Raw genomic sequence first — 15,277 nt, forward strand, 5'->3', positions numbered from 1 at the left:
AAATGATTTTTTTTCTTCTGGGTAGATGCCCAGTTATGGATCGCAGGATCAAATGGGAGGTCTAGCTTGAGTTCTTTGAGGGTTCTCCATACTTCCTTCCAAAAGGGTTGTTGTCTACCTGATTTTCTTTCTCATCCCACTTTGGAGACCACCAGATCAAAAGCATGCCCATTTTGTATATTTTTTTCTTGATGTAGAATCTAAGTATATACCACCACAGGCCCAGAAATGTATTTTATATTAAAATTCTGCCCCATCTTCTAGGCCAAGTCAAGTGCTTATCATCCAAGGGATATGCCAAATTGGACAAGTGAGCTGAGTTTTAGGTACCAGTCCAACAGACTGGTGGGATGTGCTGGGGTAGGTGGGAGCTCAGGTGAAGCAGGTGTACCTCACTGTTCAGATCAGTCCAACAGGGGCTTGGCAGCACTGTCAACTCAAAAGTAACTGGGGCAGATGGAAGATGGAGGCACCAGCTTCTGTCAGCTGTGAATACAATTAATTCCTATAAACTTGGCCTTCCTGGTTACTTTACTTCCCTCAGTTAGATATTTCACTTGCAAATAATATTTACCCCATCTTGACATGCCTGAAGATTATTAATGCTTCTGAAATTTTTTTCTTTCAACCTGTCTGTGTTCAAGCTCAAAGTCAGGACAAATCTTTCCAGGTTTGTAATCTGTGTTATTCGCTGAGTAAATAATGGCCTTGGAAGTACACAGCTCTGAGTGCAGGGAGAAGCCCTGCCGAATGTAATCAAGGGTTCATTGCAAAAGCATAACCTTCCTATTCCTATGGACACCCACAGTGGGTGTTGCACATTTGAGATGTGCCAGAGCTTCTTGAGCCTCCTGCCTCTGATACCTGGAAGAATTTCCAAGCAGGCATCTCCTCTGACATACCCACTGTCAGAGGAGATGGAGGAATTAGGGGATAGATTATGTTCTTGATAATTCTCTATGAGAATTATGGATCATGTTTAGGCAATAGCCTTGTAGATAATTTCCATGTGCTTTTGTCCTTTTAACCTAACAGGCAAAGCTGCTATTTTGTTGCTGCTTCTGAAGGCTCAGTTGTTTAGCATCCCTCTAGAACTAGAGTCTCAGGCTGCTTCCCCTTCTGGAAAGTATTTGAGATATGTTTGCATTATAAGTAATTTACTCATAGGCCCAAGTGTGGCTCTGGGGGCATGAGTCTGGAACCAGATCCCATACCAGCCTGACAGTCCACACCATTTGCCATTGACCTTGAAGTGTCATTTGACTATCATGAGCTGCCTTATCTACAGTGGCAGGGAATTTGGGTAAACTTTTTCCTAGGTCCTTTGCAACTATAATATTCTTTGACTCAAAAAGACAAATGCATTTTAAAAAACAGTACACAAATTTGTTGAGTACCTACCATGTTCCAGGCTGAGGGTAAGGTGGTAAACAGGACCACCTCTGCTGCCTACTCGTCAGCAAGTGGGGAAACAAGGTCATTTCAGATATGCATAGTAAATGCAACAATGAAACCATAGTAAGGTAAAGATGGTGACAGGAGGGTCTCCTATAGGACAGTCATGGAAGGGATCCCAAAGCTCTGCAAAGGTGACATTAGAACTGACACCTAAGGAAAACGATGAGGTTGAGCATATGAAGATGTGACCAAGGCAAAGGCCTGGGAGGTGGGGATGGTCTTGGCCCACGTAGCCAGAGCAAAGTGAGTTTGGGAAACACTGTGTAAAACAAGGCTGGAGAAAGAGCAGAGACCAGACCGTGGTAAGGAGCTTGGGTTTGTCCTTAAGTGCAAAGAGAAGCCATTTGATGATTTTAAGCAAAACGGTGATGTGAACTGATGTATTTTTAAAACTATGAGTGCTGTGTTAAAAAGAACCAAAGGAAAGAGAAGATAAAAAATGTGTTCCTTATGTGAGTACACTGAGATAGGAGTGAAATCTCTCTTCTGCCTATTCATCTTTCAAACACCTCTTCAAACTGTGGTTGGTATCCAGTCTGAGATTGCTACATGGTGTTGCTCGCAGCTAGATTTTTCTCCTCCTCATCGCCTCCAACACTAGCCTGAGCCAAGGCTGAAGGGCAGGATGTGGTCCCCGGCCTGCGGCGACCACCATCCCTCCCCCCTAGTAGCTCAGAACCATTCCTGTTGCTACACAGCCAGTCACTGCAGATGATGCCGGATACACCAAGTGCCCACAAAGTAATGACAGCATGAAATTCCAGAGGAGACGAGAAGCCGCCTCCTCCTTCCCCTTCCCTTTCCCCCTCCCCCTCTTGCCTCTCCACAAACACAGCCACAAACTACTGGCACCGGGGCTAAAATTTGCCCAGCAGAAAACAAACAGCCACTTCCAAACAAGACATGTTCCTCTGCTTTCTTTTTCTCTAGTGGCAAGGGGCAAAGAATCCCATTGGCTAAGTCACCTTGGTAAACAAATTGCCTGATACAAACCTTCTCCTCCACCCACACCCCCTCCCAGTACACAGCTCTCTTAACACAGAAATAAAATGAATAAATTCTCCCCTCTTCATTACTAGTTCTAGTTCTTGCACTTAGAGAAATTAAATGACTTGGCCATAGACTAGACAGTAAACTTTTGTGTCTAGGGATCAGGTAACAGTGTCATCCTATCCCTGTCACCTACCACAACACTAGGACAGAAGGATACTCAGAAAATACTTGCTGAATGAATGACAGTTGTAAAGGTCACCCAGCTAGAGAATTCAGGCCTTCTCGTGTTCCAGGGTTTTTCCTCCTGACTCCACAGCTGCCCAGCAGTTACAAAAAGGGACTTTTCCTTGTGATAGGATGAAACACAGAATATTTGACATGTCATTATGTTGTCAATTGACAAATGTGTGCTCCTCTATTCCTCCTCCTCTTTAGTCAAAGAGGACAAGCTCAGACCAAAAGGCTTTGTTTCCCCTCAAATGCATAGTCACAGCCTTGAGAGTTTCCTTGTCCTTGTGATCAGTGCCTTTTTAGACAAGATTAAAACTGACACCCTCATGAGATGGTAGTCACATGGAAACTGGGTTTTGGCTGCAGTTCAGGCGGAGCTGTGCCCGCCCTCCTCCCACCCTCACCTCCCAGCCAGTGATGAGTCACAGCACACGGCTCACTGCCCTTCAAGAGCCAATGGGGCAGCTTTTGTTTTCTTTCCTCTTTGCTTTGCACTGATCATGTGAGGCTCAGGGTATTCACAGACCTAAGACTCCACCTTCTGATTCTTGCTGTTGGTCAAAGAGAGAGACAAATCCAGGGTGTGGCCACTCCCTTTGTGCCATTTTCGTCCCTCTCAACTGTCACGTGCTGGTTGGTGGCAGAGCTAAACTAGACAGACAGACAGCATCCGGTGTGGCTGCTGCCCACAGACATGGCCTCTAGTGCTGTTTTGATTTCTTGCCTGTCATAGCAGATACTGTCATAGCACCTGACTTCCAGCTTAGATCACCCATACTAGCCGTGCTAATTGAAGCCCTGATAGTAATAAACCTCCTCCTCCTCCCAGTCTGTGGCTGCACCGCTCTCCCCACGTGTGAAAGACACATAAGCCAGGAAAGAAAAGAGTTTGGGGTTGGAGGTGGAGTTTTTTTTTTTTTTTTAAGTAAAATTATATTCAGGAAATTAAAGTCTGTGTGTGGTTTGACAGGCTCCTAAAAAACTCCATAGGACAAACATTTTAAACAAACACCTTGGAAGCAGAGGTGCTCTAAATTGCCTGGGGCATTGATTCAAATGTTTCCATTCCCCTCTGTTACCCAATTTAAAAAATTTCACTGTGCTTCTTCCCTCAGCCTTGATTGATTCCACAGGATGTCATGGTCGGTGTTTATTGACCTGATATGAAGTTGGGCTGAAACTTGACCAGGAGATGAAACTTTCTTAGAAAGTTTAATGGGAGTAGAGATTCCAGCCTCCATGTAAAGGAAGGGTCTCGGTTCCCTATGTCCGGTTTACGACGTCTGTGTCTAGTTAGTTTTCCTGGAGGGCCTGGAGGGTTCTGACGAAGTTAATTATTTTTACTTTATATCAACTTATTTTGTTTGATAACTCTTTGGAAGCATGAAGTGTGTCCTTTTATTTCCCTATGTTGAGAAGGACTCTGAGGAGTCCCCTCACCTGTCATGGAGTGGTTCCTAAGGTTAGTCTTTAGAGCCTTTGCTCATCTGTTAAGTGGGCCAAGCCAGATGCTCTTTAAGACTTCTCCCAGTCTAAAGTTGCATTTTTTTCCAACAATAGAATCTTTCATTTAAAAAAAAAAAAAATGTTTGAGGCCAAGTGTAGTGGCTCATGGCCTAGCACTCTGGGAGGCTGAGGCAGATGGATCACTTGAGCTCACAAGTTTGAGACTAGCCTGAGCACGAGTGACACCCCATCTGTAAAAAAAAAAAAAAAAAAAAAAAAAAATTAACCATGTTTTTGCAAGTGCCTGTAGTCCCAACTACTCAGGAAGCTGAGACAAGAGGATCACTTGAGCCCAAGAGTTTGAGGTTGCTGTGAGCTATGACTCCACAGGACTCTACCCAGACCAACAAAGTGAGACCCTGACTCAAAAATTAAAAGTTAAAAATCAATAAATTTTTGTCTCACGTAAAAAGAACGTTGCTATTAAAAAAAAGAATTTTGCTATAGAAGGAAAGAAAGATTAGACTAAGGGTATACTAGCTTCAGTTACTATCCTTATTTCTTTTTGTCTCTGGCAATAGTGGGTGTGGTAAGAATGGCACATACTCTTTCAACAAACCAACCTTTATTTGGCACCTAATTTATGCCAGGTACTGTGCTAAGAGCTTTGTGTGCATTTTCCCATTTAAAGTTCACAACCACCTTGGATCCTCTAAGTGTTACTAGTACAGATGAACAAACTAGGTCACCAAGAAATGTAGTAACTTGCCCTTCATCACAGCTAATAAGTGGTCAAATCAAGACTTGCATCTGGACTGGGCACGGTAACACACCTGTAATACTAGTACTCTGGGAGGCCGGGGAGGGAGGATCATTTGAGCTTAAGAGTTCAAGACCAGCTTGAGCGAGAACAAGACCCCATCTCTACTAAAAATAGAAAAACTAGCTGGGCAGCATTCAATAAACATGCCTGTTAAGGAAAATGACTCATTGCACTTAGCTTTCTGGAGAAGGGGGCCAATCATAGGAAGACAGAAATCCAGTGGTCCCAGCTACTCGGGAGGCTGAGGCAGAAGAATGGCTTGAACCCAGGAGTTTGAGGTTGCTGTGAGCTAGGCTAACCTGGGCCTACCCTGGGCAACAGAGTGAGATTCTGTCTCAAAAAAGAAAAGAGTTGAATCTAAGGCTAAGAGCTACAAGATTCCTACTTCTTGGCCACAGTGTCAACACTGTGTCTAAGTAGAAATAGGCGTATATACTGTACATCCCTGAATTTCTCTGTCTTCCTGTGATTGGCCTCTCTCTCCAGAAAGCTAAGTGCAATGAGTCATTTTCCTTAACAGACATGTGTATTGAACGCTGCAGAAGCAGGAGATACCTGGATAAGGATCTCTACTCCCTTGGACCGTGCACAGGGTTGCTAAACAAGAGCTTTCAGGTGCCTTGAGAGCAGTCACTGCCAGAGGGGGAGAAGTTCAAGTAGGGGCAGGAGAACTCCCCCTAGGGGTGATTATGCAGAACTCAAGCGTTTGCAGGTCATGGGAGGTTTGGTTCCCCTCAGAGTACGTCAGCTCCACTTACCTAAGCAGGACAAATAGAAAGGATTGGCCCTAGCTGAAGTCAAAACTCTTTATATTTAAATGAAAAAAAAAGCAATTAACTATTCAGCCCGACTCCTGGGTTTTGAATTACCCCATTTATCTTGCCCTCGGAGCATCTGCTTCTTATTGCATTGTGGCCCTGCCTGCCGTTTATCTCTCCCTGTCAGTCTGTATCCACGTGTCATGGGACTCCAAAGTGAAGATTAGAAGAGAAAAATATCTCTGTATTCTAAGCCTGGCGACTTCTATTTTTATCCACAGCTGTTGGAACTGATAGCAAAGTCACAGCTCACATCCCTGAGTGGCATCGCCCAGAAGAACTTCATGAACATTTTGGAAAAAGTGGTACTGAAAGGTGAGCTCGCTCGCACTCTCTCACCCCTTTTATAGACACGGGGGCAGGCAGATGGATTTTCCAATAGAGTGGACGTGTTGTTATATTTAAAGGAATGTGAATGGATGGAAATGAATAACTCTGGTTACATATCGGGGGTGCCAGATTGCAGCTCAGCGAGGTACAATTCATCCTCCTGGCAGAGGGAGAGGCCGTCACCCTTCTGTCCTTTCTTTAGTGTCATCCTTATGTCCTTTTCTAAGGCTTCCCAGGCTTCTCAGTGTAGGCATATGTCCCAACTTTGGCTACCGAGTCTCCAGATTCCAAATTCCTAGAAAATTGAGCTCTGTGCAAAGGCAGCACAGATTCCTACACTATTTTGAGCCAGAAGGAATCTTAGGTTTCTGGTTCAGTGGACTCAGTGTTTCCAGGAGGGAACTGAGGCACTGAGAAGAAGTGATGTGTCCGAAACCACACGGTCAGCCAGCCAGACAGGATTAGAACCCCAAATCCAAACCCCACTGGAATCATGTTCCTTGTACTGACCACCTAAAAGGGGCATCGCTGCTAAGCAAAGGGGCAGCTTTCTGATCAGGTGATGCATGTGTGCTGGTGGGCCAATGAAAAGAGAAAGGAGCTTTATAGAAAACCAGGGAGAAGAGAACAAAGAGGGACCCAGATGATGGAAACTCTATCCCTGAACCTCCAGTGCAGAAGCTTGGCCAAGGGTAGAATAAACACCTGTGAGAAAGAAAACCTTCCCCCGGGGCACTGCCCGGGTAACACGAGCAGGGTGGAAAAGAAGCGAAGCCCACTTACTAAATACAGGAGGTGCTGGTATCATAACTGCAATTATTTCTTTTTCTTCCCCTCTCTAGTCCTTGAAGACCAACAAAACATTAGACTAATCAGAGAACTCCTGCAGACCCTCTACACGTCCTTGTGTACGCTGGTGCAGAGAGTCGGCAAGTCTGTGCTGGTCGGGAACATTAACATGTGGGTGTACCGGATGGAGACGATTCTGCACTGGCAGCAGCAGCTGAACAACATCCAGATCACCAGGGTAAGCCGGCGCCGTGGCCCCGCCTAGCAGTCGGTGCTTCAGCTGAGAGGCTGGATCACCTCGCCCAGACTTCAAACCACTCTGGTGATGGAACGGTCTGGTCTGTTCTCCTGTGCTGCTTGGTCCTGCTGCTAAGGGTGGGCCAGGGGACCTCCTGATAAAGGGAGGGTGGGAAAAAGAACTCAGCGAAACGGGATCAAAGTTCGTAAAAGATGACAGCCAGTTGAACCATCGTGGGAAAATGGGAAACCTGGCTTTTGGGGAGATGCTGGCTGTCATGCTGAAATCGTTAGTGGGGTTTGGAGACCTCTCTTTGCCATTTCCCCATAAAGAATGGGTTGTTTGCAGCCTTGGGATGCTGCCTTGAACACAATAGGGCTGTGAAGGCCATAGCTTGGAGAAGTGGTACCAGCCTTCTAAAATCCTAGTTCCAATTATTGGTAGTTATGACAAAGGAAGCCTTTGATTAAAGACTGTGAATGTACATGTGGGGAAGATGAGCGTTTCTCACTGAAAGCAAAGAAAAAGGCCTATGTTCACAGCCAAGCTCAGCGCTCTGTTTTCAGAATATAACTTGGCCCTCAGTCCTTGTCCTCAACAGTGAGCAGGAGGACAAAAGCGCACAAAAAATGTGAGAAAGATGCTGGCGTAATCTCTTAGGGCTCAGTAATGGACAGACACACTTAGGCAGCTCACGTAGCACTTTGCTTGTTTATCTAATCACCGGCCGTGGCTGTCTCGAGTGTTTTCCGGGACCCACACTGATAATGCTTGGGGCTGCCCCATGTCAGGAGAAAGAGACATGAAGAAACCTCTTTGACTACTTTTAAATAACTATTTTACCATATGAAGTTTTTAAAATATATGCCTTGACTTTACTGTTAATGACTTCTCTGTACCTTCACTGTGTAAGCAGTGAAATGGAGGAAATAATCAGAAGCCTTGGAGTTATGTGACCCCCTTACAGTCATTACGCTACACTACCCACCTTCACCCTCACCCACATACACAGAGAGGAGCACACTGCAAGTCATCTTCAGAAATGATCTTGATTCTTTGATTATCTGAAGACAACGTGTTTATTATCAGCACTTACCTGATTTGATTCATTCTAATAGTGTACCTCAGTCCCATCTCCCAAGTGTAGGCATAGTTTGACCATGTGAATTTGAGACCCAAGTTTCCAGTTTATCTCTCGTAGAAGACCCACATATACCTTCTACCTGATTTCTGGCATTCTCTGTGGCTAAGCCCAGGAGAGACATTTCTCAGCCAGTGATATAAAAGAGCAAGTCCCATTTGTCCTAAGGGCATCCTCCCTCCAGCAACTTTCAATGGCCATGAAGGTGGCTGCACTTGCCTGGAGCCTGCCTCCATTCCCTCTGTCCACCTTGCCAGGAGACTCATGGGCCACATCTGCCCCACACCTTGCACTTCCTCAGAGCCCTACTTGGTGCACAGGCACTCTTGGGAAGTAGCCATTGTACATGGTATTACCCTTCCTGAGGCAAGGTTGGAGTGGAGACCAGAGAAGACTTTTCTAGAGCTACACAGCAATTAGGGCCAGAGCTGAGGCGAGACTCTTGAGTTCATTATACCTAAAATGGCAAAGCTTGCTTAACATCAGTGGTTTCCAAACTCTTTTCAATCCAGCTTTCTTCCAACTCTTTATCCAATGATCCAGCTTTACTTAAACCTCTTTAATCCAGCGAGATCCCAGACAGAACAGATCAAACACTGAAGTTCACTCATTCTCCTTTCTGCATGAGAAACTCCAGCCAAGCCACACTATTCTCTGCACACTCCAAGCTTGGTCCTGCCTCCAGACTTTCAAGCTTGACACCTTCCCTGACCTTCCAGTCCATCAGTGTCACTATCACATCACCTTCCTCAGGGCAGTCATTGTGATCTGAGATTGGCTCATGTGTGTGCACCTTTTTGTGTCCAGCCACTGGCTTATGAACTCTGTAAAGATGGGGCGTTACCCACCTTACTCCCCGTACCCAGCACAGAGCAGGAGACGGTAAATTTTAGATGAATGAATAAATGGTTGAAGAGGAGTCTCCTCCCGTGGCTCACCTGGAGCGCTTGTTCAGTGTCAAAGGAACACAGTTGGAAGTGCTGCCCTGTACGCGGATGGATGACAATGGGCCAACCTCAGGATGTAGGACAAGTTATACAACGTCTCCATGCCTCACTTTCCTCAGTTGCAGAAATGCCTCCCTCACAGCCCTGGTGTGAGATTTCATTTGTTAACTTGTAAAAAGCAGTTGGCCTAGTGCATAACACACAGAAGTAATGTAAATGCAGTAACTGTTACCATTAAGGGTCTGCTCTGTGTAGACACTCCTCTAAATCCTTTAGGACTATGTGTATTCATAAGCTCCTTTAGAGAAGAACTGTAAGTAGGAGTCATGATAGTGGCTAATATTTACTGGGCACAGTACTAAGTAGTTCTATGCATTATCCCATCTGCTCAGCCCAGCGACACTATATATGATATATCTATCCACATTTTATACACAAGAAGAATTAGACTGGGTGAGTAGTTATGAGAATTAAAGCCAGATCTTTCTCCAGAGCCTGCCCATCGCACCTTCCTGCCTCCTGTCCTCTGCCCCAGCTTGTCTTGGTTTTCTGAGAGCTGTGCTGGAACTCACAGAGCCCTGAAGGGCTTTTCCCACCAAGGCCCAGCTCTGCAGAGGAAAGAAAGATTGAGAGGGAAAAAGAGAGGAAGAAAGAGAAAGTACCTAATTAGTTCAGTCTACTTATCTTTTTTGTTGTTGTTTTTTCTGAGACTTTTTAACAGTTTGGCCCAAGAGAAGTACATTGTCACATAAAAATATCCCGGTGACTTTCACAGTAAATGCTTTTATTTGCCAAAGTTCTGTTAGTATCTTCCCAGCACGTAATCTTGTTTGCCTTTGAAATGTTCACATCTAATTCTATGGAGTCAATTTTTACTGGAAAAAAAAAATGAATAAAGAATGAAGGAAGGAAATGAAGAGAGCCGGTTTCCAGGGGTGGAATGACATAATGATGGGGTGCAGTGGACAAGGCAGGGTTTTGAAACGTATGAGGGGACAGGGTAGACGCAAATGGATTTTAGCCAAATGCTGGATTAGAGGGGCGAGAGCAAATTATTTTTCTGCTATATGTTTATAGTCAAAAAGAAGGCGGCTCACAAGTAGTTAACCATTTCTCGGGCGTAAGGACTCAGCATGGGGTCTGGGCAAGGATTTTGGAAAAGTGCAGATTTGAAAATTTGACAGAGTGAACGCTGCCAAGTGGACTTGCCTTTAATAGGAGTTAATGTAATAATTGGCCTGGGAGTTTTAACCAAAAAAGTAGAAGCTTTGAAGTGCTGGAAACAAAAAGAAAATCTCATGGCAGTTTTATTAGCTCATATGATCAGCAGCAGATGATAAACGACAAATAGGTCTAAGGCCTTCTGTGGCTGGCAAAGACCTGAATTCTGCAAACAATCGAAAGTTCTGCCCAGCAGCCTGAGGCAGAACCAAGCAATGCAAATTGTCAAGTCATAGATACTTCTGACGAGGTGGCCAAAGTCCTTCCAAGTCTGAGATTGCTAGAACTGAAAGGATCCTCAGAATCTTGTAAACCATTCATTTGGACATGGGGAAACTGAGCCCCAGACTTCCCCAGGGAACCTGAGATTCAGAGTCGCTATTTGCCCATGTGGTGGGTGTTCTTCCCATGCCACCCCCATCTCAGTAGCTCAACCTTCCCATGGCCACTCTCCTCTGCCCCTCCTGCCCTGCAGGGGACACAGGAGGCAACTGCTGAGACAAAGTGCCCCCCTGTGTGTTTGGGCATTGATAGGCTTTGTGCAGAATTTGAAGAGGAAAATTGATGCCCATTCTCAGGGTATTCTTCCCTGAGCTAAGAAAGCATTTCTTTGCCTTGTATTTTTTTGTTTTCCTGTGACTTTTCAGAAGTAACAAAACACTGACCTAAAAATATCAGTAGTCCAAAATCAAGAGTTCACCCAGCACTAGTGTGGGAAGACAAGGAATCTAGGCCCAGGTGATGCGTTGACTTCTACATCATCCTGTCAATGCTTAAGACATATCAGCAAAAATATTTGAGGACCTGCTAGGTACAGATTGTTCCTAGTGCTTTATGCTTCCCTCTATGAAAGCATTTAACGTGTTGTCCTTGACTATCTGCTTATGCTTCTGGGTCTCTCACCAGCCTAAAGACCTCGTCGCAGCAACTCAAGAGCTTGTCTGTGCCAGGCTAGTCTGCAGGTGCTACAAAATTAGGCCTTTCCTTGAGGGATGCAGGTGGAGCTGGGCTATCGTGAGCTCACCAGCATTTTAAACAATAAAGGCCTAAATACAAGTTCAAGGGTATAACAGATGCTCCTAGAGAAGCTCATGATTAATTGCCTATGTGTTATCCACAGACCAACAGTTTTCAAAATGTGCCATGGTGGGCGGCAAAGGAGTAGGCTCAAAGGAGTAGGACGCTGGCTCCATATGCTGGAGGTGGTGGGTTCAAACCCAGCCCCGGCCAAAAGCTGCAAAAAAAATGTGCCGTGGAGCCCTAGGTTTCAATAGAAAACCTTAGTGGCTGGTACGGCTTAGGCCAAAGGGCTGTGGACCAGCCGTTCCCAGTGTGCACAGATACACACACACAACACAACACACACACTTCAGCGCAGGATCTTTGTATTATTGTTGCTTTCTGCCTCTTTAATTATTTGGATTTCGTTCATTCCACAGGTATTTGTTGAGTGCCTTCTACCTGCTGGGTATTTTTCTAGACACTAGGGACACAGCGGTGAAAAAGATAAAATTCCCTGCCTTTATAGAGCCTAAGTTCTAGCAGGCATGTTCTCTTCAAGGTTCCTTTCACAAAGGGTTACATTGCATGATGAAAGGGAGATGTGGTAAAACTCATCAGAAAGAGACCAGGAATTCTAGGAAGGTGCCATGAAGAAGGCCTAAGGCAGTCACCAAAGCAAACGAGGCCTTTCAGAAGAAGTGGGTTTGAACTGAATGGACAAGGGTGAGATTTGTCCAAGCAGAGGAGTGAGGAGATGAGGGCACTGAGGACAGGGGAGCAAGTGCGTTTAGGTACCGAAGAGTAACCTTCTTGCAGGAGCCAGTGAAGATGAGAGCCCAGGGTAGCAGCCTGGGTCTCTCCCTGCCGGGCAGTGAGGCCTCTAGAAGGTAGTGAATCTTGTAACTGAGTGACCTGAGTGAAGCAGGAGAATCCCCCATGTGCTATTTAGAGAATCTTTGAGAGTAAAAGTATAAAGCTCTGTGAAACTAAACAAAATCCCTCCAGCACATTCAGCTCAAGCTACTCCAGGCCATTCTTGTGGGTCTTGGCCCAGGCGTCCTGTTTCTGCCTTTAGGATGGGGAGATTCCTGCTTTTGACCTCCTGTCAGTAAACCAACTTGTGAGCAGAGGACAAGGGGCCAGCTGCCTCCTTGGAGGGTGTGCCCCCTGGGGAGACGCTGCTCTCCAAGCCCCAGCTTGCTATCCTTCTCTCTACAGCCTGCCTTCAAAGGCCTTACCTTCACTGACCTGCCTCTGTGCTTGCAACTCAACATCATGCAGCGGCTAAGTGACGGACGGGACCTGGTCAGCCTGGGCCAGGTGGCCCCTGACCTGCATGTGCTCAGCGAGGACCGGCTGCTCTGGAAGAAGCTGTGTCAGTACCACTTCTCTGAGCGGCAGGTAGGCAGGGCCCAGCGGGCCTCCCCCACCCTCCCTTCTCTGCTCCATCCCAAGCTCCCTTGGTGTCCTTGTCAAGCATGGCGGGGGGGGGTGCCTCCTACTCCAGGCCTTTCTGGTGTGACTAAAAATGACAGTATAGGAGTTTTTATTTATTTTTTAATTTTTTTTTTTTGAGACATAGTCTAAAGTTATTGCCCTGGGTGGAGTGCCGTGGCATCACAGCTCACAGCAACCTCCAGCTCCTGGGCTTAAGCGATTCTCTTGCCTCAACCTCCCAAGTAGCTGGGACCAGGTGCCCACCACAGTGCCCGGCTATTTTTTGATTATAGTTGTCATTGTTGCTTAGCAGACCTGGGCTGGGTTCAAACCTGCCACCCTAGGTGTATGTGGCCGGCACCTTTGCTGACTGAACTACAGGTGCCACCTATAGGAATTTTTAAATAATGAGTATGTCAGGGCTTGTTTGCTTTTTCTGGATAGTTTTAATGGGGGAAAAATACTTATGTTCTTAACCTATTCGTATTTTACAACTTGCTAAAAAAAAAAAAAAAATTCATAAATTGGCACCCATCTTTTATTTCTGCAACCAAACAACTTACCTTTTTTTCAGTATTTTGCAGTGTAACTGCTTTTATGGATAATATTTCCTTTTACTTTAATGACTTAGGGAAGATAGTTATTGTTCTGCCCACTTGAAACAGATGAAGAGACTAAGGCCACAGATGGCTAAGTGACGTATCCAAATTAGTGAAGTGGCTCTCTGGGTGAGGAAACCGGCCTTGAACTTGAATTTGGGCCTTCAGCTATCAACTGCAAGCCTGTTTCCCCTCATCATGCTGCCTCAAGTTTGTTGGTCTTTTTCCAGTTTCTTTATATAGATGTGTGAGTTTAACAAGTTCTGTTCATGAAGCCACTAATATTTAGATATAAAATAGAACCACAGTGCCAAGCACTCACTGCATTTCCCTGGAAATAATCACTCAAGTCTATACCAAAGAAAAAGTTGAAGCTGTTTATTAAGATCACAGTGGTCACCAGGAACATATTACCAGCCACCTGTTTTCTTTGAAAGACTGGTTAAAAGCTACTGTTTTAACTGGGGAGAGCTAAGAAGGTATATCTTTGTATCTTCAGAGCTTTTTCCTTTGGCTATTGTAGGGTAGAGATTTTTAAAAAGGGGGGAAAGAGGGTAGGAGAAGAACGTTTCTGAACCAGAAAACCACAAACCATCTTCTTGGCAGACTCTTCTGCAGCTTCCTTTATTCATTTGACTTTTTTAGATCCGCAAGCGATTGATTTTGTCAGACAAAGGGCAGCTGGATTGGAAGAAGATGTATTTTAAACTTATCCGATGCTACCCAAGGAAAGAGCAATATGGAGACACCCTTCAGCTTTGCAAACACTGTCACATTCTTTCCTGGAAGGTATGAGTCTCAGAAGTGACCACCAGATCCCTAGCCCAGTGGCTAAGAGTCAGCAGTGCCATCCAGCCTTGTGAGACCACATCCTTCCCTACTTGTTCCCTATCTCAGCCCCCAGGGGAGGGGAGACAGGAGTGGACTTTCAGTTACCTTCATTTCCTTCACTCCCTTATGTTTATTTTTTTTTTTTGCAACCCACCCACCCCTAAGTCCTATTTCTGTGTGTCCAGTGTACATGCATTTGTGTGCAAACACACAGCTCTTTAGTTGTTCCAGGCCTGTGGCATAACAAAGAATCATTGTTTTGAATTTGAGCAATGCCTCAATGCCTTCTGTTGGTGACAAAAGCCAACATAAGATGCCTCTGAGAACTCAACGCTAACCACAATATTCCCTTCCAGGGCACTGACCATCCGTGCACTGCCAATAACCCGGAGAGCTGCTCTGTTTCACTTTCACCCCAGGACTTTATCAACTTGTTCAAGTTCTGAATCTCAGCACATGGAAACACTGCAGAAGGGTCCCCCTGCTGATTGGATAGCTGGGAATGTGGCGTTCGGACACTTCATTTATAAATAGTGTACATTTTAAACATTGGCTCAGAACTTGTGAGCTAAGTCATTGAGAGGACGTTGGAGGGGAAGGATGCAGTGGCTGACTGGGAATGTAAGAATGTGAACCTCTCGTTAGAATTGGTATGGAAAAGCAGAAATACTGTAAATAAACTTTTTTTTTCCTAACAATTTGCCAGCAAGACAGAAGACAAGAATTCTACTTCAGCGTTAAAAATGGAACTCTCTGGAAGATCCTGGAAACTCTTGTGATAGTTCCCTAGGAAGAGAGAGGCAAAACTCAAATACAAAATAGAACACTCTTTGTTTACAATGTGAAAATGTGTTTAGGAAGAAAAAAAGAGAGAGAAAGAAGAAAAACTACATATGAGGAATCCTTGGGCTTTGGGTTTTGATTTGGAGTTTGTTTTGAAAAGCAAAGAAAGCACAGTAACCACCCATCCTAA

At 45.2% G+C, this 15,277-nt stretch overlaps 1 protein-coding gene across 1 annotated transcript in view; it reads left to right on the forward strand.

Annotated features, from left to right (window-relative positions):
- The window catches only part of FBXO32 (F-box protein 32), a 32,065-nt gene extending 17,049 nt beyond the window's left edge, over window positions 1-15,016 (forward strand). Inside the window, exons 5-9 of the mRNA XM_003782362.3 lie at window positions 5,991-6,084; window positions 6,942-7,126; window positions 12,656-12,838; window positions 14,119-14,262; window positions 14,661-15,016. Coding sequence (XP_003782410.1) covers window positions 5,991-6,084; window positions 6,942-7,126; window positions 12,656-12,838; window positions 14,119-14,262; window positions 14,661-14,750 — 696 coding nt within the window. The 3' untranslated portion in view covers window positions 14,751-15,016. The remainder of the gene's footprint in view (window positions 1-5,990; window positions 6,085-6,941; window positions 7,127-12,655; window positions 12,839-14,118; window positions 14,263-14,660) is intronic.
- Window positions 15,017-15,277: the final 261 nt, after the last annotated feature.

This window comes from Otolemur garnettii, unplaced genomic scaffold (assembly GCF_000181295.1).
Source record: "Otolemur garnettii isolate 467f Iridium unplaced genomic scaffold, OtoGar3 scaffold00004, whole genome shotgun sequence".
In the NCBI taxonomy this organism is placed as follows: Eukaryota; Metazoa; Chordata; class Mammalia; order Primates; family Galagidae; genus Otolemur; species Otolemur garnettii.